At 43.6% G+C, this 15,297-nt stretch overlaps 1 protein-coding gene across 1 annotated transcript in view; it reads left to right on the top strand.

Annotated features, from left to right (window-relative positions):
• The window catches only part of FNDC1 (fibronectin type III domain containing 1), a 122,471-nt gene that overhangs the window by 46,782 nt on the left and 60,392 nt on the right, over window positions 1–15,297 (top strand). The window contains exons 2-6 of the mRNA XM_019550014.1: window positions 4,327–4,533; window positions 8,721–8,819; window positions 10,631–10,748; window positions 13,675–13,862; window positions 14,115–14,222. Coding sequence (XP_019405559.1) covers window positions 4,327–4,533; window positions 8,721–8,819; window positions 10,631–10,748; window positions 13,675–13,862; window positions 14,115–14,222 — 720 coding nt within the window. The remainder of the gene's footprint in view (window positions 1–4,326; window positions 4,534–8,720; window positions 8,820–10,630; window positions 10,749–13,674; window positions 13,863–14,114; window positions 14,223–15,297) is intronic.

Genomic DNA, 15,297 nt, shown 5'->3' with positions numbered 1-15,297 from the left:
TTTCAGGCTGGACATAAGGAAGAATTTCTTTACTGTCCGAGCCCCCAAGGTCTGGAACAGCCTGCCAGCGGAGATGGTTCAAGCACCTACAGTGAACACCTTCAAGAGCAAATTGGATGCTTGTCTTGCTGGGAACCTATGACCTCAGCTGACTTCTAGCCCCTCGGGCAGGGGGCTGGACTTGATCTTCCGAGGTCCCTTCCAGCCCTGATGTCTATGAAATAATCATCCGACTTCTACCTCGCCCTCTGCAACCCCTTCTCTTTTTTACCTCTTGTAACCAATGGGATCTTATGGACCCTTCTGGGTGATGGGGAAACCTCAGCCACATTAATGACAATGTAAGTGCTCAGTGGGAATTCAGGACTTGAATGTTTATAGTTCTGCATGACAGGACCATAAATTAGCCCTGAGTAATGTATATTATCTTTTAGCAACTGATCTTTGAAAGTGAATTGTGCAGTGACACCTGTAGGAAACAGGTACTTAAGGAACCAAGAAAAAGCAGGTGGCTTTTTAATAAAGGTTACAAGGTGACTGAGAATGGTGGAGGGGAATCCCATAAACCACATTGCACTTATTTTCATATAAAAATATTTTATTGTTCATAAAACACTTCAAATCACTCTCCTGCTACCCTTCGGCTGATGTGCACAATTCCAGTCACTCAAGGCTATAATAAACCTGTTTTAATTGGCCGGTTAATCTGGTTTATAGCTCCTTTGGCTTGCCAGAATACTGGAAAGCAGCCAGAAAGCTGAGGTCAGCCCCATATGAACACTTAAAAGGTTGTTCTCTATCTTGGTTGAACACTAGATAGGTGAAAATTAAGGAATGTATGTGATATATGCTAAACTATTATCTGGTTTGTCATTAAAAAACATTTCAAGTGACACATGCAATCTTGCAGAGAGCCCTGTGTACACACTGTGTGTATACTGTATTCCACATGATCAGCAAAATCCAAATCTCTTTATGCAGTCTGTTAGGAGAACCCTCTGGCAAGGTCTGGTTTTATCAGATAAGGTTTCCATAATAGAGATAATTTAACATTGTAACTTTGTAAGCCTGGGCATATGACATACTTAGAATGGTGTGATTTATGTTAGTTTTTGTATTCTAAGATCCACTGCAGGGTAGAAGAGCAGCTATCCCAGGGTAGCTGCATGTAATGGGTTGCTATTACTGTGCCTTGCTACTAGGAGGCAAAGGAGCAGGTCATAGTTTTGTCTTGAGCAAATGGCATTCCTAGAATAGCTGAAGACACATGGCAAGTATACCAGAGTATTCTATACCAGGGTAATTTTCCCAGGGTAATGCTACACTGGATTCAAATAAGTAGGTTTACACTGGTATAGGGTTGTACATATTGTGTCTGATTCTTTTTCATACCAACATAAAAGCTGATTACATCTATGTAATTATCACCTGTCCAAATTCTATGATATTTGGAGGTGGTTGCTTAGGGAAGATTTTTTCATAATAAAGGTAACAACAATAGTTACATTTTTAGAACTACTGGCAGCACCTTACCACTCAGCTTCAAAACTGTTAATCATTGTATGTGAATGGGTCTCCTCTTAGATGTTTTCATTCAGAAAAGCATTTAAAATTGTGCTTGACTTTCTGCACTCCAATTTTCATTGTTAAATCTAGGTACAGATTTAAAAAAAATTCCTTTTTAAAATAAAGTTGCATTTTTCATATTTAAAAATGCCAAAACAAAACAGTCCAACATTTTTTTTTCCTTGTTGGCCAAACAATTTAACAAATACAATGCTAATTTGTACATAGGTGTCATTGACACACTTCTTTTTGAGGGGTTAAATATTTGAAAAAAAGTTGCCCAGCATTAGGGTTGTCAATTAATCACTGTTAACATGGGTGATTAACGCAAGAACCAATTTAACGTGTTAATTTTTTAATGCATTAATCATGCACGTGGTTTTGGAGCCTGCTCCTGGGCTCCTCTCTGCCACCATCACCACTGCCTCTGGGCTGCCCAGAGGAGCAGTGGTGGCAGTGCAGAGCAGCTACAGGGCAGCCTGAGCACAAGCTCCAAGCCACACAGACAGTAGAGGTGCACTGATTATATGCGTGAATTCAGGAATGCAGCCTGGCGGTGTGTGGAGCAGTGCCTAGCAGGTAAGTATGTGGCAGGGGAGGGGGAAGGGGCCGGGTGGGGGCAGATCAAGACCCCCACAGTGAAGGAAGGAGTGGAGCAGGGGCAGGGGCTGGCGTGAATGGGACTCTGGGGCGGGGGCAGGTAATGTGATGGAGCCCAGGAGGCTCGTCCAAGGACAGGGCGGTTCCCTGCTGCTGTGCGCACTCCTGGGGGAGGCATGGGGAGCATGTGCCCTCTGGATTTGTGTTTGGGGCAGAGATGGGCTGCCTGCTGTGGACTGGGACCCTATGCCCTGTTGCTTTGCCCCGGGAGCCACGTGATGCTATGTTGTTCCTCCTGCCACGGGGCGGGCCGAGGGTGCAGCGCAGCCAATGTGCAGCTCCCAGGGCAAAGGCAGCAGGGTGCAGAGCCTCTGCCCACATCTTTCCCATGCACAGATCTGAGGGCACGTGCCCCCATGTCTCCCTCTGGGGTGTGCGCAGCAGCAGGGAGTTGGCCCCCCTTGTCCCTGGAGAAGGTTCCCATGGCTCTTGTCCCATGACCCATTCTGGCCCTGGGGTCCCATTTGCCCCTGCCTCTGCCCTACTCCCTCCCTTACTGTGGAGACCTCGATCTGTTCCGCCACCCCTTTGCTTTCCCCCTCACCCCTGCCTCTACCCCTTCGCCTTCCTGTCCACAGAACTACCTCCTGGGTGCTGTTCTATATGCTGCCAGGCTGTGTTCCTATAGGGTTACCATACTTCCAGTTTCAAAAAAGAAGACACCTGTGTGTATGTGGGAGGGGGGCGGGGGGGAGTGTAATATGATTGTGGGGGGAGTAGCGATATGCCCATGCCCTTCTCCTGCCCCTTCCCCTTACTTCCAAGTCACAACCCCCCCCCAGTCCTGCTGCTGCCTCTCACTCCTAACCTGGCATCCTACCTGGGCATGTAGGGATCCCCCTTCCCCAGGCTCCAAAGCCCTCTGTGGGCTCCAAACTCCATACCCACAGCCCCCCACACCTTCACAAATTCCCCCCCCACACCCACATCCCATACTCGCCTCCCAACCATACAAAGTACCTGCATAATTTTGAGTTTTTCTGTGCATAATTTTGACTTTTTATCTCTGCAATTTAAAATCGTGATTAATTGCAACTAATATTTTTAATCACACAACTAATCGTGATTAATTTTTTTAATAATTTAACAGCCCTCCCCAGCACTAAATCCGTCCCTATTTTAGAACATTGTTGGGACAATGGAACATCTTTTAAAGCAGTTTGATCATGTGTAGGAGATATGCCTACATCTAAAGAATGTACTAGTCTCTGAAAGGTTCCTGACCCGTTTAAGGTACAGAAGAGTTGGAGAGAGAGCATATAGCTCCAGAAACGCTCATATAGTATCCCTCATAGTTCCCACTCTTTGCAGCTGGTGCAGTGAGATTTTCCCTAGTGTTCCTACCTGCTGAGCACTTGTTAGAATGATGCAATCTGTTTAAAGTGGAAACTGAAAAATTGGCAATGTCGTTCAGAATGAGCGAATCTGTCACTTGAGTAATACACACTGAAGCAGGATGTTACTACCTTATCAGCCAGTAAAAAAAATACAGTGACTTTTTATAAAGTACAAATTACTGTGGTGAATGGTTATGGAAGTGTATAATGTAAATTTGTAATTGTCATTTGGCGAAAGCAAAGTTAAATAAGACCATGCCAGTGACCAGTTAGTGATGTGTACTGGGAACAGACATGGCTTTCAATTTACATACTGCATTATTTATAACTTTCCTTTAAAAAAGTATTTCTGCCCTGCATTTTGCATTGACCTTTAACACTTGCCAGAAAATAATGTCCTAGTATGCCTAAAACTGGGGAGGGGATAAAAAAGAAAAAGATGAAACAAGAAAGTTGTCAGACAGCCAAGATGTCTGGCAAGAAGCCTCTCAGTATGGTATGTTTTCACTTTGGGTGTCTTACACCATTCTGTCTGAAGTGCCTGGGAAACGAATGTATTGACTGTTGTATACCCCTTTTGGAAAACATGTTTTTATTGGAAGTGGTTTTAGAGCAACATGAAAAGGAGCTATAAAATAATGACTGATGATCTTTATTTTGGGCTTAATTTATGGATGAGCTTGCAGCCAGATAACAATTCCTGCCTTGTCTGACAAGCTCTTCATAATAACTGTTATGGTGTTTGCTTGCTTGTGTTTTTAAGAGAAGGACATGCCAAGCAGACCTTTGAGAATGCGCATGCGATCCTCAGATGACAAATCCCCTGTCCGGTGGAGGTCACCCCATTCATCAGGCCTCAGGAGTCCGCACAGATTGCAACGTTATCCCTTTGGGTATGGAGAAAGCAGACGAAAGATGAGCTATTCTTCTCTGTCAAAAGATCAGCGAAACCAGGAGGCTAAAAAACTAGGTGAGGCAAATTTCCGTGGCACAGGTCGGGCTTAGATGATGCAAGGCTAGCCTTGGCCGCCAGTTCATTATCATATGCTTTCTGTTCCTTTGGTTTCATATACTGCACTGAGATGGTCTTCTGGGGAGAAGAGCAACAACCTATCTTAATCTTTTTTTCCATCTTCTGCTGTTGATTGGTGATCAGAGGCCATATTTGGTTTTATCCATCAAAAGATGTTACTAGTCTATTTGCAGATGCCTAATAAGATTGTGTACACTGTTAGGGCATGATCCCTGTGGAAGTGTGGAGCATAGACTTATAAGGGCATGGTAAAAGATGACAGGATAGAAGATGCCACAGAACCTGATACTATATTTAAAGAGCAGAGAAGTTATTTCTGCCTAATAGCAGGAGTCATGCTGAGGAAGAGGAGTCAGAGCCAAACCTCTCCTTTGCATTCCTGAGAGTCGCATGTAAGCCCAGGCCACCTCATTCTGTGCTCAGACTCCTGTGCTCTTGTGAGGAAGAGAATGTATTTCTACTCAAGGCCGGTGGCCATGGAAAATACTTTAATGTAGTAAAGTAAGAGCTGCTGCTTGTGCCATTGCTGAAGCACAGTCTCATGATCCTGTTTTGTTTTGAATGAGGATTTGAAGGTTTAGGTTCGTTTGAGTCAATGGAGCAGGATGGGGCCGCGGAGTTTCAGTCATGGCTCCATCGCTGTCTAGTCAAGGGGGAAGGGAACCTTTTCTGGCTGCTGGCCAGATATGCCCATCGTGGGTCAGAGGCAGGTGGGTGCTAGGACTCTGCCTTCACTGTTGCTTGCATCCCTGGCAGCCAGGGGAGAGCAGCTATAGAAGGCATCCCCCCACCATTGAATGCTGCTGAAGGCCTATGTCCATAGGCCAGATCGGGTCTGCAGACTGTTCAGCTGCCCACCTCTGATCTGGTCCCTCAGATGGTGTACTGTCATCGTCCAATGTTGCCAGTCAGAGATCCCTTCCTATTTTGCTTTTATCTATCAGTAAATCTCGTGGCTGTCTTTTACTGACAACTCTGTTGTCCCGTTGCTGTGTGGATGCCCAATGGATGTCATGCTGAAATTCCCCAAAACTGAGTTTGAATTCTGTTGCAGTGTTCTCTGGCCCACTCACTGGACATGTGTCAGATAAGCTGTACCTTGCCTTCAGTTTCCTGACGTCAGTCCTTACTTAAGTGTCTTCCAGAAAGTCCACCATCCAGAAATGACAGAAATCATCTACTGTGGCCATGCAGTTTCTGTCACTAGAAGTAAAACAGATCTGTTCCAGCCTTCCCATGCAATTACCACAGAGTCCATTTCTGTTTGTAAATTGAATTTATTTTTATACCTGAACTGTCCCATGTGTGGTCTCAATCAGAGCTGTATGATGAGTGTATGGTGGCTGAAAAGAAAAATTATTTCCTTTAATGAAAATGAAAAAATTGGGGTGTTTTTTTCCTGACAAATGAATTCCCTTTCTTTCCCCCAAACATTACTCCCCCCCACCCCACATACACATTATTTAGTTAAACTTGGTCATAAAACATCATTTTGAAACCAGAAAAGTCCTTGAAACATTTCATTTGGAAAACATTAAAACAAAATGTTTTGACTCCATTCTCCCCCTTTTTGGTCACAGAACTATAACTGAAACTTCATATTTTTGGTAAATAAATTATTAATCTTAAAAATTTCACTCAGCTCTTCTTTTTGGTTGAGCATTCATGTGCAGCCAGAGCCTACACTTACTAACTCGTCCAGATATTCCTGTATCTTTTAACAGCGAGGTAGATATTATACCATCAGCTCTTAAATCTTCTGGGATTACTGCTCATTTTCCTGTAAGCAATATCCTTTCTGGCCCACAGCTTATCCCTCACCTGGTATTAGGGGGAAATCTCCTGTGATGCTTGTTCCTTGTGACTTGACTAACCCAGGCATATAGACTGATTTATTGCCTGTTGACCCCTATCTGATTTAGCACTTGTTTGGACTTGTTTAGATCTTCCTAGCAGAGGCACAAAGTTATAGCATGCTACAGGGTCTATCTCTTGTTCCACCCATCCAGCTGCACTGAACTCTGGAAGGTATGCCCAGTTTCTTGTACTTGCCACCAGTAAGGTCTTTTCTGGATGGTACCTTATCTTTGCATCCTGTGCTGGCCTTTTACCACCCTTCATTATAGACATATGGGTGCACTTGGCAGTTGCTGTGTCATGATTTTCTCCAGTGGCTTGTGATTTTGCTGCAGGTCCTCCTGATTCTCAAAGGTGAGGTGATGGAATCACTCCATTTCAAAATCGTGGTCCTTTTCTATCTGAGCACATCTCTTTTCTGGGGTTGTTGTGGTTATGGGCTGCTGAATTTGCATCACAGTTGCTCGTATGCCTTCTGAGGCCTCCACAGCATGGTATTACCTCTTCTTTACTTTTTTTTACTCTTTCACGTGACTGTTCTGGAGACCCTGAAAGTATTCACTCCATGTCTTAATTTTCTGAAGGGTTTACCTCCTGATAGTTGTGTCCATCTCTGTTGGTTTCTGGACTTCACTTTCTTTGGTGTGGACATTTCTGTGAAAACCCTCAGTTTCTCAGGGTTCAGTTAGATCCGTTGGAAGTCCATGGATTCAGTCTGCAGTAAAGGACCTCAATTCTTGTCAAACTTGGCTTGTCTATATTCAGCCTAATATTCCAGTTCTCTACTCTAATGTGTCTGTCTATTCCCTCTTCTTCTGCTTGTTTTTTCCCCATCCAAGAAAAACAGATCCTTTAATGACCTCAGTCTCTTTCAAATCACAGAACTCCACATCAGACACATTTCCAGTGCTTTCCAGTATTATTTCTTGAAACAGTGTCTCTTGCACTCTTGTCTGTTTTCCCCAGCAAGATAGTAAGAAAGCTTTATGTTCATTCTTCACATCTGTCCTCCATAGTTGGCTCTGTCAGTAGACTGAACTCTGTTTCTACGCTTGTGCAATGTTTGTTTTTGCCTGGAAATCCAGAATTCCCGATGGACTGAATGTTTCCCTACCACCTGTTTCAAGGTGCCGTTTCATTTTCATTTTAGCTGCATTCTCTTGTAGGTGCTTCAGTGCATTTGCAGCACACAGAAACAGACCCAGTGTCCTTTGCACACAATGCACAGGGCTGGATCTGGTGTGCACTACATACAGTGTTCAGGGCTTGATCCAGTGCATACACTGCATGGCACAGATGTCCAGTTTTGTCACAGGCAGCACACAGGGTGGTCCAGAGTGCCTGTGGTGCCCTCACCAGACCAGCCCTGAATGCTGGATCCAGTATATAGACCTGATTCAGCTCACAAACTGGCCTCATGCCACTCATCTGGCTTTCTGGGCTGATGAGTTCTGATACCCCTTGACTAGACTTCTTTAAAATTATTTAGAGATTCTTCAACCAGGCCTAAACTGTCCTTACCTGTGCAAGCATAATGATTTCCCACTTCTGCCAAGTCTTTTCTCCAGCAGCTTGTGCTCTTCTGTCCAAATTTCATGCTAGTATAGGGACAGTACCTGGTCAGGTGCTAGCCAGTCATGCAGCGCAGTGTGGAAAATTTGGAGCCCAGCAGAGATGCTTTTTGAATGAGAGAAGGAACTCTAGGAGGGACTTTGTGTGTTCTACCCCCAGCATCTACCAGAATGACTCAGGATAAATTGTTTGCAATATTGAGGATCCTGATCCAATACCTATTAAAATCAATGGGGTCTTGTGACTTGGTAAGCATTGGGCCTGGCCTTTTAGTGGTGAAAAATATGATACAATATTGTTTTAAACTTAAATATCTTTTTTTCATTGCCTTTACTCTACATTTCAGCTGCCTTCAAGAGACAGAGCAAATACTATTTTTAGAGGATTTAAACAAAATATTGAGAGGAAAAAACTAAATCTTCAAATGACAAGATTTCTGCAACACTTATTCATGTTATAGCTAGTGTACCTGTTTCTGAAATGCCATGCATACCTCTATTCTTATAGGCATGTTTAAACCTTTAGCTATCAATGCCAACAAGTTCCAGTTACCCTTCAAGGAGATTTGTTTCCTTGTATCTCATAAGAAAATGAAACAAGGTTTTTGCTTCATAATATTGAAACATTTCTTACAAATACTGTGGGGGAAAAAAGGTTACACAAAAGTCATTCTCTTTTTTTCCTCTTGAATATAGCATCTGAATCAGTTTATGTGGTTTCTGTGCCATCACGGAATTCCCAAGGACGAAATCAACCTCTTTATAGGTCAGCTTTAACCAAGAGAAAAGTCACAGGTATGTTTATTTGGAGTCATACAGCAATTTGTATGAGAAGTTCTTGCTTTGTGACTTAGCTCCTGTCCTTTCAAAGCTTATAGGCTTATCTCAAGTTTTTTCTAGAGAGCTGGTTTAGAAAACACTGGCAGGACCCTGGTTTTGACAATGTCTCTGATCACTATTGTCATTCAAACGGTAAATATTATGATTAAATTCTGGTTAAAGTGATGGGTCCTGCTCTCCCTGCAAGTCACAAAGTGGCAGTGCTTCTTCTAGCTGTAATAGCAACAGGAAAAGGCCTAACAGGAATCGAGGCCTGCATTTTCAGATGGGGTTTCTTGAATTTTAGCTAAGTGGGCATCTGTCTCAGATGCTTGCTCTTCTGAAATGCTGGGCACCAAAACCATTTTTGCCCTTTTTTATGGAATGAGGGCTTGTAGCTGAGGTTAGAAAGGAGTGAGCATGGTCTTGAGTCATGGTTACAGCTCAGCATTTTTCTTACCACTCCATATTGTACTCCATCGAGTACTGAGGGAATTGGCTGAGGTCATTGCAAGACGCCTGGCACAGCTTTACGAGCACTCGTGGTGCTCTGGTGTGGTGCCAGAGGACTGGAACAGGGCCAATGTGGTTTCCATCTTCAAAAAAGGAGGAGGACCCAGGAAACTATAGGCCAGTTAGTCTTACCTTGATCCTGGGTAAGCTTTTTGAGAGATTTATCCTGGTGCATGTCCACGAGGGGCCAGCAGGGGAGATTATGCTTAGGGGCAACCAACACAGGTTCATTAGAGGCAGGTCGTGTCAGACCAACCTAGTGGCCTTCTACAACCAGGTCACCAAATCCTTAGATGCAGGGGTAGCAGTGGACATAGTCTTCCTGGACTTTTGGAAGGCCTGTCTCTCACCCCGTTCTCATAAAGAAACTGGGGGACTCTGGTGTCGACACCCACACAGTCAAATGGGTCGCCAACTGGCTGGAGGGCCACACCCAGAGAGTGGTGGTGGACGGGTCATTTTCAACCTGGAGGGATGTGGGCAGTGAGGTCCCCCAAGGCTTGGTCCTCAGGCCCGCACTGTTCAACATCTTCATCAGTGACTTGGACAAGGGGGTAAATAGCACCCTGTTCAAATTTGCTGATGACACTAAGATGTTGGGAGGATGTGGGCACGCTAGAAGGGAGGAATAAGCTGCAATCAGACCTAGACAGGTTACAGGGGTGGGTGGATGAGAATAGGATGGGATTCAACACCGACAAGTGCAAGGTGATGCATCTGGGGAGGAACAATCAGCACGATACCTACAGGCTGCGGAACTCCCTTCTCATCAGTACAGAGGCAGAAAAGGATCTTGGAGTCATCATTGATGCCAAGATGAAGGTGGGCCAGCAGTGTGGGATGCATCTCAAGCAGGGGACCAGCAGGCATTGGGGGAGTCCCTGTTCCCCGAGCACTACCAGGAGTGACTAGGAATAACGGTCACAAGCTGGCAGAAGGTAGATTTAGGCTAGATATCAGGAGGCACTACTTCACTGTCAGGGCAGCTAGGTTCTGGAACCAACTTCCAAGCAAAGTGGTGCTGGCTCCTACCCTGGGGGTCTTTAAGAGGAGGCTAGATGTACACCTTGCTGGGGTTGTTTGACCCCAGTACTCTTTCCTGCCATGGCAGGGGGTCGGACTCGATGATCTGCTCAGGTCCCTTCCAACCGTAGAAACTATGAAACTATTGCACTGAGAACACACTAGGGCTTATCAAACATTTTAGATATGTTGGCTGGTGATGAAAAGAATGAAATTCTCATTTCTGACTCTGTCTTGCCACATAATTTCAGAGGAGGAGGAGCTGGAGGTGGCAAAAGACATAAGTGTTCGAGTTATGTCCTCTCAATCAGTACTCGTTGCTTGGACAGATCCTGTATACGAAAAACAGAAGAAAGTTGTTGCGACCAGGTACTTATCTTTGTTTGCTTTTTCACTTCTGTACTAAAGATGTACTGATTCCTGTTGACTACGGCTTAGTTTCATGTTTAGCTAATAATGTGTGGTTGTGAGCACAGCGTAGTTGAGGGCAAGATAGGAACATAGGAGTGGTCATGCTTGATCAAGCATCCATCCAGACCAATTTCCTGTCCTTGACAGTCGACAGGCTCAGGTGCTTCAGAGGAAGGTGAAAGGAGAGACAGTCTGCCTCATGTTAAATCTCATTCAGATCTCTGGTAATTAGAGACTAACTTAAACTCCAGAGCATAAGGTTGTAAGTTGCTTCCTCAGTTGTTTGGCATTGCTGTTATACAGGGATGGATCCAGGGGGTTGCAGTGGTATGGCCACACACCCCTTTGGTGTGAGCTCTGATTTTACTGTTATGTCAGTTCAGCTCCTGCCAGAGCTCCTGAGCGCTGTTGCTGCTCACCCTTCTTAATTTAGTGACAGGAGAAAAGAGGGAAGGGGGGAGTGACACATAAGCAGTGACCCCTCTGGCTGTGAGGAGTATACTCAATGAAGGGGTGGGGTGCACTCTTTCCTTTCTATCTTAGCTGTATTGGGCCAAAATATGTGTGAGGTCAAAAAGTCAAGGCTCTGTCTAGCATGTCCCACCATGCTAGCATAGCTCAAGCCAGCCAGTTTCTTGTGGCCTACAAGGGAATGATGTGAGTGGCATCATATTTGATCTCCTGTGATTCCTTAACCTGGCTGACCAAGTGCCCATGTACAGCTGGGTTGACTGGTGGCTTTTCAGTATGTCTGGCACAAAACTCTGATTTATGCCTCTGGAGCAGTAGCAAGGCGCCTTAACTGCTCTGCCATAAAAACTGTGTTTTTTAGTTGATATTTATAGGGAAAGATATTCCCCCCTGGGCTGATTAAAGAGTCTGACAGGAAGCTATAATTTCTCAAACTAGAGGAGTTGTATAATACTGCTGGCCACTTTTCAGACTGAGAGTTACAAGATATTTTTTCCCTCCATTAACCAAAGCAATTGATAGAAACACAAAATCCCATGTTTGGACACAGCTAAATTTTAGGATAGTTATGATCTAAATTTGGGGTTATGCCCATTTCAGAGTTTAGAAAGGCAAGCAAGCTGTTGAGCAAGACTATTGTAATCACTTGGACAACTTTACAGACAAATCTGGAACTGAGAGTGAAACTTGGGCTCAAAAGACAGTGCTGCTGTAAGCCATTATAGATCTTTATTTTTTCCCTTTTCAAATACTAACCTTCCAGAAACCCAGTGGAGTTGGGGTTGAGTAGGTCATGGTCTTGTATGAATGGAGGAACTTGGCATGTAGCAGCATGCCACAATGGTCAAAGGCAAACGTGAACCAAGAAACTAGGAAGTTGCCAGTTGTTTGTATTCATTGGAATGTGTTTCTCAGTATGGGAATAGTTAGGGGCTATGTAGTGCTAGGTTGAAAGTATACCAGAGGACACAGAAGGAGTAATAGCAATGAAGGCTGTAATCTATACTCCCAGAACAAGGAGAAATGGTCTGACTGAAAAAAGAAAAAAAAAAACCAGGCTGGGCCCCATTGGCAAATATATGGTAATATCATTTGGAGCCTCATGGATCCCCAGGATTTGCCAGGGAAAAAAAAAGTCTTGTCAAAATCAAAATGCAGAGGTGTTTTTTTGGTGTTTTTTTGTTTGTTTGTCTTTGGGGGGGAGGTGTATCTAGAAAAACTAAAACATCACCTGGGATTACTGCAAGTGGACTCAACTAAAGAAACATACATGTTTCCTTGAAAGAGTCTTGGGATTGTTTTTATTTATATTTCAATAACTTCCTCAGACTCCAGTCAGGATCAGGCACTACTGGGAGCTCTTCACTTTATATAGTAATCGCATTTTATAGAATTTAAATACATAAAGAGACTAGACGGTGGAATATGTTACCTTCAGAGGGGGTGACCCTTGACGGTGTAAAGGACCAGTTGTTTGGGTTTTGGGATAAAGTATGCCACAATCTCTCTTCCACTGGAGGAGCCTGCCACTGCATGATTCTGGCCAGGGAGAAGAGTCAGGAGATAAACTAATTTAGCTGTCCCACAGGCAACCTCCATTGGCAAGGGTCCTATTAATCCCATCCATAGCAATGCTATCCTTTCCCTGAGACAACCCCTGGAAGGGCAATAGGGAAAACACTACATCCTTCATCTACAGCAGATTCCTCCCAGGGTACAACCAGCTCATAAATCATTTACTTTGATGTTTGGGGAGCTCAGAAGATCAGTGACTGGGTGTTGTAGTGATTGATGCTCTATAAGTATCTTGGGGTGCCTATATATGTTGTTTGAAACATTCTAATTAGAACGTGCTGCAGCGTCATGTATTCAATATCCTGTGTTTCAAAATGGTGGCGGGAGAGCTTTAACTAAAACTTGTTGAATGAGCTTTAGTTAAACATGAGATGCTGAATACATGTGACACTGTGGCATTGTAATTAGAGTAGTGTGTGCTCATGAACAAGTTATCATGCGGTAAGCAGTGTTGGGGATTTAGAGCATATCAGCTGCTCTGCAGTAACTATGCTTGTACCCCACAGTAAATGAAAACTGGACTGAAATAATTTAGCTCTTAGTGAAATAGGTCTAATGTACTGTGTCGTTATACTAAGTTTTCATTTAATGCAAAATAAGAGCAGGCACATGGGCAGTTACCGAAGAGCAATTGATGCCTTATAGGTCCCCACCTTCGTATATCTTGAGGTAACTTGTTCTTGACTGGAGCATCTCTATGCTCTGAGATGGACTATTAAATTTTTTGGATTATTTTATTAGCCATGCATGTTAATAGAAAAAGATATAAACTATGCTTGATCCTGGTGGCATTACTGGATGGGTTATGAATTTTTACCCCTCTCATTTCCATTCCCAGGCAATATACTGTTCGTTATCGTGAGAAAGGGGAATCAGCAAGGTGGGATTATAAACAGGTGCCTAACCGACGGGTGTTAGTGGATAATCTGATGCCAGATGCCATGTATGAATTTGCGGTCCGCATCTCAGAGGGAGAAAAGGAAGGCATGTGGAGTGTTTCCGTTTACCAACGAACCCCAGAAACTGGTGTGTATTAATGTGTCCTTCAATGTGATATACATTTTGAGACTTTAGAACTAGTTCAACCACACCTGGCTCTGATTGACTGATGTATTTTAATTTTTATCTTTTTAAAATGGTCACACACAAGTTTTTGGAATTGTTGGTTTGGGGTGGGAGGGGTCATAAGGAAGGATACAGGAGGGACATGGCAAATGATATAACCATTACTTCCCACCTTAACTGCTGCTTTTCTGAATATTACCGAATGTTTCACAGCTCCTGCTAGTGCTCCTGAAAATTTAGATGTCTGGCCAGTATCAGGCAAACCAACATCTGTCACTGCATCTTGGGAACCTCTTTCAGAGAGTGAAGGAAAAGTCAAAGGTAGGTTATTACTACCAATTAGTTACTGAATGAGACTGAAGATACTGAACTCTTGAATTTGTGCTATCATTAATGAAGCCAGGCTCTGCTGCTGTATAATATACAATAGTAGGAAGCTGTGCTTCTCTCTAGAAAGACTTCTAGGCTGAGGCAGACTTTGATAAAGGGAACTTTTGTGCAAACAGCAGACCATATCAAGTTTCTTGTTACTGACAGTCCTTACAGCTGAATGAAATGAGACTCTTCTCCTTTCTAATTCAGTGTCAGCCAAGTGAAGTCCCTAACCTTTTCCTGGGACGATACAAAGTTTTTGCTGTTGAAGTGATGTTTTGATCCAAAGGTCTTTGGATGGTTAGGCATGAAAAATAGGATAAGCAACAAAGTATTGAAAAGATTTGTTTCCTGACCGTCTTAAATTTATTATTTAAAAGGTGCTTTTTAATGAACAGGAATAAACTGGATTATGCCTGTTAATTAAAGAACAGGCGTAAAAAAAATTACCTCCTTTTCTTTTTTTTAAAAGGTATGCAACACTTCATGGATATGATATGAAATTCCATGATATGCACTGACTTCTGAGCACTCCACATGCTTTGCCCTAAATTTTCAGAAGTGAAGAATGATTTGGGATGACTCCATTTCTGAGTGGCCTTTTAAAGAGGTTGTGTTTTCAGAAATTCAGTGGACACTACAAAGACTCCTCTAAGGCCCTACGCTTTGGGGATCCACAAACTGCAAAATGACAATCACTTAGGAACCTTAAAGCCAACTATTTCTTCCCAAGATGCAAAATTAGAGGCATCTTTACATGAGCTCTGGCTGGGGGAGAAGAGCGTTTTAAGTACAGCGGCTCTTGGGAACCACTCTAATAAAAATGCCCCCAGCATCTTGTGTATTCAGTGTCCTGCACTTCAAAATGGCAATGGGGAAGCTTTAACTAAAGCTTATTCAAAAAGTTTTGGTTAAAGACCCCCTGCCGCCACTTTGAAACGCAGGGATGCTGAATACATATGACGCTGAGCCTGCTGGAGTGTTCTAATTAGAATACAGCAGCAGACTAAGTTAATCGAGTCTG

The sequence above is a fragment of the Crocodylus porosus genome, unplaced genomic scaffold (assembly GCF_001723895.1).
Source record: "Crocodylus porosus isolate Cpor-Errol unplaced genomic scaffold, CroPor_comp1, whole genome shotgun sequence".
In the NCBI taxonomy this organism is placed as follows: Eukaryota; Metazoa; Chordata; order Crocodylia; family Crocodylidae; genus Crocodylus; species Crocodylus porosus.
This window is presented reverse-complemented; position numbering and strand designations above follow the sequence as displayed.